Below are 12,460 nucleotides of genomic sequence, written 5' to 3'. Positions count from 1 at the left end.
CGCCCTATAGAAGCTCAGGAAGTCAAGTCCCCAGACCTGTTTATATGACAGCTATATCAGGTTATGGACCGATTTAAACAGTTATTGGATATCATAACAAAACACGTCGTGCAAAATTTCGTTTCAATCAGGCTCAAGAAGTCAAAACCCAAGATCGGTTTATATGGCAGCTATATCAAAACATGAACCAAATTGCGGCCTCTAGATACTCAAGAAGTCAAGACACAAGATCGGTTTATATGGTAGCTATATCAAAACATGGACCGATATGGCAAAATTTCAAGGGGCTATCTTTACTCCTTCGAAAGTTCGGGTGCGTTCGACAGACAGACGGACGGACGGACATGGCTAGATCGACATAAAATGTCACGACAATCAAGAATATATATACCTTATATATTCTCGCCAGGATTCGAACGCAGGCGTTCAGCGTCATAGGCGGACATGATAACCTCTGCGCTACGGTGGCCTCCGTATAATGCAAATATGATATCAAAAAGTGGGATCCATGTAACTGGGAAGCCGCCCCGACCCCAAAACAACCCATAAAAAAGGTTTATTGGACGATAATGACAAAATGGGACTCGACTGAAAGGTATTCGGGAGTAGATTACGAATATGGGGGCGGACCATCCCCCTTACCACAAAAGTACGACCCAAAAATAAAAGTGGACCGATCGTTACAATATGGGACTCAAATGAAAGGTATTTAGAAGTAGAATACGAATCTTATAACAAAAAATGGGTCCAAGTAACTGGGGACCGTCCCACTCGAAAACACCCTAAAATCGGTTAAATGGACGATAATGACAATATGGGACTCGTATGAAAGGTATTCAGAAGTAGATTGCAAATATGGCCAGGAGAAATAGGCTTTATAATTTGTTGCTTTCGGAAGGGGGCGGACCTTCCCCCGTTACCCAAAGAAAAGGTATTGGAAAATAGAATACAAATATGGTATTATATTTGGGTCTAAGAACCCATCGGGCCGCCTCAACCCTAAGCAGACATATTGGACGTTCATGTCAATATGGGCCTCAAATGAAAGGTATTCGGGAGTAGAATAAGAATCTGGCCTACAATATCAGATCGAAGTATAGGAGATCACCCTACCCCCCAAAAACGCCTTAAATGGGCATATGACCCATTATGACTATATGGGACTCGGTTTCTTTGTTTGTTCCGTAGGATTAAAAACGGCAGAACCGATTTTCTTAAAATTTTCACAAATTGTGTAAGTTTTTCTGGAAGGAAACATAGGCTATATAATTTTTAGATATCAGATGGGGCGGTCCATCCCCCTTTCTCTAACAACGCCTTCGAAAACCAAATGTAGACCGATAGGCACAATATGGATATCAAATGAAAGGTATTGGAGACTAAAAAGCGAATATTGTATTAAAATTTGGGTCCAAGTACCCAGCGGGCCGCCCCAACCCAAAACTCAACTAAACCGAAATATTCGACGTTCATGTCAATATGGGACTCAAATAAAAAGTATTTGGCAGTAGATTACAAATATGGTTCCAAGTAATGGGAGGTCGCCCCACCCCCAAGTACCCCCAAATGGGCATATTAGCGGACCATGTCTATATGGGACTCAAATGATAGGTATTTGGGAGTAGATTACGAATACGACATTAAAATTTGCGTTCAAGTCTAGGTGGCACTTTTCATTCCAAAAATAAAACAAATAGGTTGACTGAACCATTGTGACAATATGGGACTCAAATAAAAGGTATTTGGGTGTAGAAAACGAATTTGATAGCCACTTTTGGAGCCAAGTGTTTAGTGGGAACGCCCTAAAGCACCCCTGAACTGAACTTCATTTCCGAATATGGCAATATGGAGCTCAAATCAATGGCATTTGGGAGATAAAAACGAATTTGATAACCATTTTCAGGGCAAAGTGCCGGTGGGCGCCCCAGCCCCTCCAAACAGTTCATATTTACCGATCATGGCAATATGGGGCTCGCATTAAATGGATTTGAGAGTGCAACACAAATTTGATATCTATATTTCAGTCGAAATGTCTGAGGTGCTATCGCTCCCCTAAAAATCACTTCTCATTACACTAATTTTCAAAAACAACAGATATCGGAGATTGGTAATGCAGCCAATACAAAACATGGTTTCTATTGTTGGGATCGGGTGCCTCGGGGGCCGTACAAAAACCCGCCAAACGAATGGTGCTTGAGAGAAAAAAAAAAGATTTTGATATCCAATTGAAGAGCCATGTGTTTGGAGAACGGCCCCACCCGAAAACGCCTCCCAATTATATAAAAGCTATTTGATATTTAAATTGATTTATTTTCAGGAAATTGATACTCATTTTCGGGACAAAGACCCTGGGCTCCACCCCGCCCTCAAACAAAATTTATTTACCTATCACGCCATTATGGGGCTCATATAAAATTTATTTAAAAGTAGAGCACGAAGCGTATATTTACATTAAGGGCCCAGTGTGGAGGCCACCCCAACCCCGAAATACCCCCTAAGCCGGAAATATTTACCAATACGCTAATATAGGACTCAAAAGAAAGGTCCCAAATACCTGTGGAGTAAAATTTCATTCAGGAACCGAGAAGGGGCACACTTTTTTTATATCCGAGTTCGATTGGCGTGCGACAGCTCTTTGATGAGAATTTTTGACATATTCATGCATGGCAAATGTCGCCAACATTAAGAAGGGATAACCACCGCTATATATTTTGTCCGATGTTATTGCAGGATTTGCACGCAGGCGTTCAGCGTGATAGACGGGAATAGGCTACAGTGACACGAAATCGATATAAAAGTGTAAAAATGCAAATTTTGCCCATGAACATTCCACTAAGGAACAGGGGCAAACTTCTCACATATCAATGAGTGCAGTCCGATTCAAGTTTAAGCTCAATGATAAGGAGCCTCCTTTTTATAGCCTAGTCCGAACGGCGTGCCGCAGTGCGATACCTTCTTGGAGAGAAGTTTTACATGGCATAGTACCTCACAAATGTTGCCAGCATTAGGAGGGAAAGACCACCGCTGAAAATTTTTTTCTGATGGTCTCGCCAGGATTCGAACCCTGGCGTTCAGCGTCATAGGCGGACATGCTAACCACTGCGCTACGGTGGCCTCCAACAGGGCGAAGCGTATCCATTCTAAAAAGATATTAGAGAGTTAAAGAAGGCGTAACAGAGCGGGCCCGGTTCGGCTAGTTCGGTATAAGTACGACCTATCAATATATGGCCCTTGAAGCCTCCACATTTAAAATGGCCGGTGAGTTATTCTAACCAAATGATGGTTGGTGGTTAACAAAAACACCAACTTGGACTCGGCCCTCTTCCCCCTGGCTACATCCCTGATAAGGCTATATCGGAATATAAACCGACTTCTATGAAATTCAATGGCAATGTCGGTAGTCATGAGGGAATCTTTTGCGCCAATTTTCTGACGGACAACCAATTTCAAAAGGCTTCGTCTCTAGGCAATAAAAAAACCCTTTCCAAATTTAAAGACGATCGGATGAAAATTGCGAACTGTACTTTGTACACAAATTAACATGCACAGACAGATGGGCAGACGGTCATAGCTAAATCGAACCAGAAAATGATTTTGAGTCGTTCGGTATACTTTTCAATTGCTCTTACTCAGACAGACAGATACAAGGGCAGACATAGCTAAATCGAAGAAAATCATTCTGAGTCTATTGGTATACTCATCAATGGGTGTATATCAATACCGAAAGGAAGAGAGCTACCTTTCGGGGGTGACAAACAAATTCACTAATTTATAATACCCTGTACCACAGTAGTGGTGTATGGCATAAAAATTCCTTGTCAAAAAGGATAAAAATACCAAACTAGTTTCCTTATGCAAACATCTTTGCAATTTCTTAACTCATCATTAATCTTCAATACTTTTCAATTATTTTTAAAGCTTTTATACAGACACTCCACCTCTTTCTCTCTCTCTACCATTAGCAGCCAATATGTGAACATTTACCTTAAAACTGAATTCGAAATTATCGAATACCATTCAAAAACTTCAGAGCATCATGTGCAAACGTGACATTCACCAAAAAGTCAAAGTTCAAAAGCAATGGCGCTATAAACGTTTTCCAATCTCTCTGTCTTCATTGCTAAACTTTTAATATTATTGGAAGGAGCGGTTCTACTCAGAAAACAATTTTGCTTATAAGAGAGAACAGTGGCGACGACTACGACCACAGATGTTAGAGCCACATATTGATGAACATTATCGAATTGGAAAATAAAAATAAATGATAAATTAAAGCCACAATGGCTTTACGTGATCAGAATTGAAATGAAATAAAATAGCCACCTAAATGGCAGTTTCATGACCAAGCCATGCGAAAGTTATAAGTATCTGGTGAAACAACGTCCTTGATTTTTCTCTTATTTAATGGCATGGGAATTTTTAATGACTGGTTTTAATCGAAATTTAATTTAATTCAATTGCAAAAATTTGGTAAATATTAACAAGCTGCGTTTAAATTGATTTGAATAGAATGTTGGCGTTGAAAATGGCGTGTGGGATTAAAAATTTTAGGCTTAAAAAAATAAAATGTAGACTAGTTCTTTAGGCATACAGCGGGTTTTCCAAGAACGTTTTGACAACTTTTTTTTTTTTAATTATTTCAAAAACTTTATTATGGGCTTGAGGTACAGTCGAAATATTCATGAATGGAACTCGACTTCGTTCACATGGCCACCGCGGGCACATTTGCATCCGTCAATACATTGGACCCAATTTTCGATGACTCGGTCACTCATTTCTCATTTCCGTTCAATGCTGTCTTTGAGCTCTTCCAACGTCGTCGGCTAGTTGGCATAGACCAATGACTTGACGTAGTTTCAAATAAAATAGTCTAGAGGCTTCAAATCCTACCAACAGGGCGGCCAATCGACTGGACGATTTCTTGAACACACTCATTACACTAACTTTTCAAGAAATCGATTGTAACGTACTATGTGTGGTTTGTAGCACCGACCTGTTAAACTACATGTCGTCCAGGTCCATATCATCCAATTCATGCCAAAAATAATCAGTGAACATGATGCGGTAGTGTTATCCATTCACGACGATTGGCATCGTCGATGAAGAAGTTGACCCAATGACGCCGCCGACATACAATGCCAAACACTTATTTTTTTGTGGATGAAGTGTTTATTCGTGAAGTTTATGTGGATTTTCACCAGAGTAGTAAAGCATATTCTGTTTATTGACGAAGCCTTTAAGCCCAGAATGAGCTTGTCAACATTAGAGTTGACGCTCCTTAAGTAGCGGTCACCGACTCCGAATTTCGGTAGAACCTTTTTATGATTTGCAGACATTGTTCATTGACTTTACCATGATATAGTGTTGAGTTTACTGAATAAATTGACAGTTCGATGATAAGTGCAAGAGTGCGTTCACAAATTAAATTGAAAGTTGTTAAATCCCTATTGGAAAACCTTTTAGCATATTTTTCAATAATAGGCCGAGCCGAACTTTGAATACTCACTACCATATATTGGGTTGCCCAAAAAGTAATTGCGGATTTTTTAAAAGAAAGTAATTGCATTTTTAATAAAACTTAGAATGAACTTTAATCAAATATACTTTTTTTACACTTTTTTTCTAAAGCAAGCTAAAATTAACAGCTGATAACTAACGGAAGAAAGAATGCAATTACAGAGTCAACGCCGACTATATGAAAAATTCGCAATTACTTTTTGGGCAACCCAATATATAAGGAGGCTCGCCCGACACGGGATAACTACGAGCACCACACAGGCTGAAACTTTGATCTCCGACTTGTGAAGTGTCCATCGTTATCACGGGAAGTTTAGTTGAAAGCTACCGGGCGCGTCCCCAGGTTGCGTATGCTGGAAAGCTCCGTTTTTATGCGGAGTAGCTGCAAATGCGGCCGCGGGCAGTCAGTGATTTTCGGGAGGAGAGTCTCAGTGAGGAGTCAGGTGGCACTGGCTTTTAATTAAATACTGAGTGGCAATGATACTCGAGATGAAAAGGCGAGTTATTGGCACTTTCAAACAACCAATGGCCAACATCAGCGTCTGTTCCCAGGTTAGGGGCGGCTGGAGACGAGCATCTTGGAGCAAGCGGCTCGCCACAACGAGGGATACATGTGCAATCCCACAAACCCATGCGGTTGGGGCGCTAGGCCAGTAACACGCCTCCGGAAAACTATGAGAACTACTATGAGAAACAAAGGAATAGTAAAAATGGACCCCTCCCCCCAACGTTGACGACCCACGCAAACGAAAAAAGGACCATGATTTGCGGATCTGCACCTGGAATATCCGCACTCTTAACAGAGAAGGTGCAGTATACGCGCTGGCGGATGTATTACAGAAGTACAAAGCAGATATTACCGCCTTACACGAAGTGCGATGGACTGTGAATGGCGTCACTACAACACCAAACAGTGACGAACTGTACTATAGCGGCAAGAATAAAAATCTCCCAGAATGATTTTAATATCACGGGCGATGCAGCTGGACAATGAAAAGCTGCAAACATAATAAATGGCATACTCCACTCGACTGACCCAACTGCTTAATGAAAGCACTTCTGTTCCGATAACATAATGGCGTAGTGGCAATCTATTGCCCACTCAATGGAAAATGCCGCGAAATCTGTACTTGGGTACCTCCAAGAAACCCATGGTACGACCAAGAGTGTCGAGATGCTACTGAAGCTAAGAATGCGGTACATAGAGAGGTATCGGGAGAAAAGAAGAGTGGAGAAACGTCTATCCCGCAGAAAGAAAAAGGAAATGGAAAGACGTGAGTGCGAGCGAATTGAGATGTACAGGAGTCGGAATGAATTCCGGAAATTCTACCAAAGAATTAACAGGCACATCCTTCTGCAGAGACAAAGAAGGAAATCTGGTAACTGACATAGATCACGCTGAGGATATGGAAAGATTTTTACCTAACTGCTAGTGTCCGATGTTGGCGGCAAAGAGCACAAACAATCCCTGATGATGGTATATAATGTTTACCTCCTAGTCAAAATGAGGTCCAAGTAGCAGTGACCCGACTAAAGAACAACAAGACAGCAGCAGCCGACTATTTAAGACCGGAGGCGACACGCTGATAATGCGTATGCATCAGCTTATCTGCACAATCTGGCTAGAAGAACGCATTCCCAATGATTGGAACATCAACATACACCTTTGAAAGAATCGAAAGAGAGTCAGTGAAAATGGGTCTGGCAGTAAATGGAGATAAGACGAAATGGATGGTCTCCACTCCCAAAAAGCCTTGTACAACCGAGCAGATAAAGAGCATGGAGAAAGTTGGGAATCACAACTTTGAGATAGTCAGTAACTTTATCTACCTCGGCACCGCCGTAACCGAAACGAATGACACCAGTTTTGAGATTAAGCGAAGAATAATACTGGCAAACAGATGCTACTTTGGACTGAGTAAGCAGTTTAGAAACAAGGCCACCTCTCGTCAGACGAAGATTAAACTATACAAGACACTAATACTACCCGTGCTGTTATATGGTTCTGAATCATGGGTATTTGTGAAAGCAGATGAGGCAGTGCTTGGAGTATTTGAGAGAAAGATTCTCCGTAAAATATATGGACCAGTTTGCGTGAACGGAGAATATAGGCGACGTATGAACCACTAGCTGTATGAGCTGTTAACGACGACGTTACACACATCAAAATACAACGACTGCGTTGGCTAGCTCATGTTGTCAGCATGGATGAAGAAGCTCCAGCAAAGAAGTCTTTTGAAGGCAAACACGGTGGTACACGCAAACCGGGAAGACCAAAAACCCGATGGAAAGATCAAGTTGTGGGAGACACCTCGAAACTTGGTGTCAGAGATTTTAGAATGAGCGCAGAAGATCGAGGCGCTTTGAACGCTATTCTACGTTCGGATAGTGGAACAAATATTCTGTCATAGCCAATTAAAGTAAAGTAATAAGAGGCAACCAAAACCAAACTGGACATATTTAGCGACCATGTCAATATATGGCGCTAATGAAAGATACTTGGGAGAAGAGAATGAATTGCATATCTACATTTGAGACGAAATGTTTGCGGGGACGTCTCACTTCGTAAATACACATGGAATTATCGGGCTATTTTAAGAATGGAGTACATTTAACATCCAAAATAAGGCGATCTCATAGAACAACAAAGATCATATATGATTCATTTAAAGACATTTAGAAGTAACATACTGTTAAGCGAGTGACATACATATATCACTTTCACATCATGGTATTTCCCAAAAAGCTCTTAAATTGCCAAATATAAACACTCAAAGGAAAATATTGTTTCATATATAGTAAAAGAAGAATTTGGAGCTCAACTCGTTTTTTTATTATTAAATATTTGCTGTTAACTTTATAACAGAGCTCTGTTAACGTGTTAACATTACGCTGAATAGAATTGGTTTGTGTCTCTACTAGTTAAAGTAAACTTTATCTTCACGGACATTACAATTTAGCGGATTCGACTGTTCTTCTTAATACTATAACTGCCGAAATAAGCCAATATTGCCACCATATAAACCTACCTTCGGAATTGGTTTTTGAAATTTTCCAAAAAGGCAATAAAAAAAATCAGGTTAAATGAATGCTTTCTAAGCATGATAAATCCTACATCGTATGATGAACATTATTAAAACTGCATATCAAAAAGATGAAATAGATAAGCGTCTTAGCCTAATGTTATATATCAATGACGTTAAAATGAAGACTTACCTCAAATTCTTGTTGATTTGTTCTTAGAGCTGCTTGGCCTGAAATGGCAAAATAAAAGAAAATATTGTTAATGCATTATTTTTATTTCGTTTATTCTCATTTATTTAATTTATTATTATTTTATTTTATTCCAGCTAAATATACATGAATCTGTGTTTGTTTGCTTATTTGCTTACAACAAATAAGTTTGTTCCGTATAGACTTAAAATCGGCTGAACTCATTGTTTTGACATTTTCACAGATTGATATTGAAAGAACAATATGTTATATAATTTATTGTTGTCTGCAAGGAGCGGACCTTCCTCCTTGTCCCAAAAACACCACTCAAAATTTAAAGTTAATCGAGCAGGTTATATGGGTACCAAAAATTGGGTCCAGACCCAGGGGGCGCTACAGCACTAAAACAACGAACCTTAATAATATGGGGCACAAATGAAAGATATTTGGGAGTGGACCACGAAACTTATATACACATAACGGACCAAATATATGGGGCCTGCCCCACTCCATAACACCTTCCGCTAAAAACCCCTCAACTTAGAATTTTAAAACAATCAAAAATATATATACTTTGTTGGGTTTCAGATTAATATTTCGATGTGTTGTAAACTGAATGACGATATTAGTATAGCCCCATCTTATTGTGGAGGGTATAAAAATGCAAGTATTGCGCTTTGTTTGTTTCTAAGTTACCCATGGACTCAAAAACGGCTGGATCGCTTTTCATGAAATTTTCATAGAAAATTCCCATATAATATGGGATTCTAATAAAAAATATGGAATACGAAACTTACATACAAAAAAGGGTTCTATTCCCTATGGGGGAGTCTATTAATTTTACTTAAATCTCTTTCATTTATTTTATTTTATTTTTTTAATTTATTTTATTTTAATTTATTTTATTTTTTTAATTTATTTTATTTTAATTTATTTTATTTTTTATTTTAATTTATTTTATTTTAATTTTTTATTCCATTTCATTTTAGTTTATTTTGACTTATTTAAATTTTTGTTCAATTTTATTTATTTCTTTTTAAAATTTTTTTTTTTATCATCATTGATATCATTATTGATTTTTAGGTGCATTTCCCCACATTTATAATTTTCCACAAACTTTTGACATTTTGCTTTCTTTGTCTAACAAACATTTGTTTTAAATCTCAAACAAAACCAAGTCACGTAAATTTTGCCCATATTTTGCAAACTTTTTCTTCTTCTCAATCTGCATAAAGTGCAGAGAACTTTTATGTAACAATAAAAAGACCAAATATTTTACAAAGAATAAGTGAAACTTTGGCAAAACTTAATTTTATTTCTTTTTTGTATTTTTTGCAGAAAATGGACATAAATCGTGATGGGGTAGTGACATTGGAGGAATTCCTGGAGGCTTGTCACAATGACGAAGCCATCTCGAGATCAATGTCGGTCTTTGATTCCGCATTCTGACCATATCCGCCCAAGGAATATGAATTGAAAAAATCATCATCCACACATACAGCCAAGAAGACCAAAAGTTTAGTTGATAATAGACGCAAAGGAGGACATTCACGATACGAGGATAGGAAACACAAACAAATTAAAGCTTTGAGAGAACAACGAAAACAACAAAAACTTAAAGAGAAATACACGGAGGGACATGATGGAGGAGGCGATGGCTACAATGAGGATGATGAGGATAGGGAAATTGAGGAGGTCTTAAACATAACCATACATAGCGAAGAAAAACTTAATGATGCTGCCTACTGCAGAAATGGCGACGATGAGGATGAGGTGGAGGAAAATGTTGGAAGCTTTGCGATTGACGATGTTGCCACCTCCGATAGCGATTTAAGTGAATCGGAGCACTCCTTTTGTCGCCATTGTTTGCGACCCCAATCTGATTTGCAATTGAGATATATGCGACCTAGACAACGTAGCAAACTAAGACATTCACAGCAGGCGAAGAGGGAGCGCAGTAAATCGCGTTACAGTGGTGGCAACTGTGGTGGCGGCAAGGGGGGAGGAGGAGGTGGCTCCAATGGCGGTGGCGGCAATGGCGGAGACCATCAACATCATTCGAAAACGCGTAAGAAACGTTCCAAGAGTCGTGCCAAACGTGCCCGGAATGGTAAACACTCCAGTAGTGGCCACAACAATCGCAAGGAGCAACAACGGCACCACCACCATCATCACCAACAGCACCAACAAAAACATAAACTGCCATTAATACGGGATCTAAATGCGGCCAACGAGCAGGCCATACGTTTCCGTTGTCCTCAAGTGGGACCCCAGGTGGGACGTGATCGACAAATGCCACCACTGTTGCACTTTCATCATCCGCAGCACGTGCAACAGCATCTTACAGCATATCAACAGCATTACCCTCACCCTATTTACACCCAAGCACAGACGACAAACGAACAGCAGCTACAGCAAACAGGTTGCAAGCACCACAGCCCCACATCACACACTACGCTGATTATGGAGAGTGACCTGAAGCAGCAGCAACAGCAACGGTCTCCTCCTCCTCACAATCAAAAATCAAATCAAACTCCACAAGATGGCCAAGACAACACCACCATTGATATTGGTGGCCCAGATGCAGCAGCAACAACAACTGGTCTTGGCAACTGCACTCATCCGCCAAATCCCAATTGTCAACAGCCAGGGTCAGTTCCTGGCTTGTGTCATTGCCAACTAGCTATGGTGGGAGCCACGAATCAAACAATCCCTAATGCTTCCACCAGCACAAGACCAACACTACCGCAACTGCCACTAACAAACCTGGAGAGCGGCGGCCCTTCAACGGTGGTCATTGCTTCAAGGGGACAATCTCCTAATGGCAATGTTGCCACCACATCAACTGGGGCAATGGATGCGACAGTGGCGGTTGTTGCCGCGGCCACCACCCCAGAATCACCTTCGTTGGTGAAAGTGAGCACTTGGTATACGGTTGCTAAGCAAGGTGTCTCTTGCTAATATTTTCCCTTAAATTGGTCGCCAATTCTAATAACACAAAGACTACTTTGGTAAAAACAAAAACAAACACATACAACAAGACTTCAACACAGTTAAGAGGACTTTAGTTGCAAACTCCCTCTAAACGTACACACACACACACCCAAGCACAAAAAATACACAAACAAGCGCAAAAGGCTAACACGCACACATAGACACATGCATTAGTTAAGAAACGGGTTTTCAAATGACACATTTGTTTGTTTGGAAAGTTGGTACACCGATAAAATCGAAACTTACTTAATTACTCAAAGTGATTGCGATCGGAATATGGTCTAATTTGAAGTCATTATTTGCGTTGGTGATCATAAAAAAATTGTCAAAAATCGATTTTCTTAAACAAAATTAGTCAAATTAAATTTGCAATGAATATTTTCTCAAAATTAAATTTCGCCCAAAATTTTATCAAATTTGCTTTTCGTAGCAGATACCGATGAAAATCGATACAAATTTTCGATAAAACCGATTCCAATAGAAAACTTCCATTCGATTTTCATAAAAAATTTTAATAAAGATCGATTTTCTTAGAAAATTTCACGATAGAAAATGTTGATTAAATTCATAAACAATATAAAATATTGAAAACGCTAAAGCTACGAAAACGCAAATTCCATTATTTTCAGATCCAAAAAATCCCGTAAAAAATCTTTAATTATGAATTTGTGTTGCAATTTTACTTGAAATTCGATTTTCTTTAAAATTTCGATAAAAATCGATTTTCATAGCAAAT

At 39.4% G+C, this 12,460-nt stretch overlaps 1 protein-coding gene across 1 annotated transcript in view; it reads left to right on the top strand.

Moving 5' to 3' along the window:
* Window positions 1–12,021, top strand: part of LOC106087731 (uncharacterized) — a 598,301-nt gene extending 586,280 nt beyond the window's left edge. The window contains 1 exon segment of the mRNA XM_059367647.1: window positions 10,069–12,021. Within this exon segment, the coding sequence (XP_059223630.1) occupies window positions 10,069–11,691 (1,623 nt within the window). The 3' untranslated portion in view covers window positions 11,692–12,021.
* The last annotated feature ends 439 nt before the right edge of the window (window positions 12,022–12,460 follow it).

The sequence above is a fragment of the Stomoxys calcitrans genome, chromosome 4, assembly GCF_963082655.1.
Source record: "Stomoxys calcitrans chromosome 4, idStoCalc2.1, whole genome shotgun sequence".
NCBI lineage: Eukaryota > Metazoa > Arthropoda > Insecta > Diptera > Muscidae > Stomoxys > Stomoxys calcitrans.
Note: the sequence above shows the minus strand (reverse complement) of the source record. Positions and strands in the feature narration are given on the sequence as shown.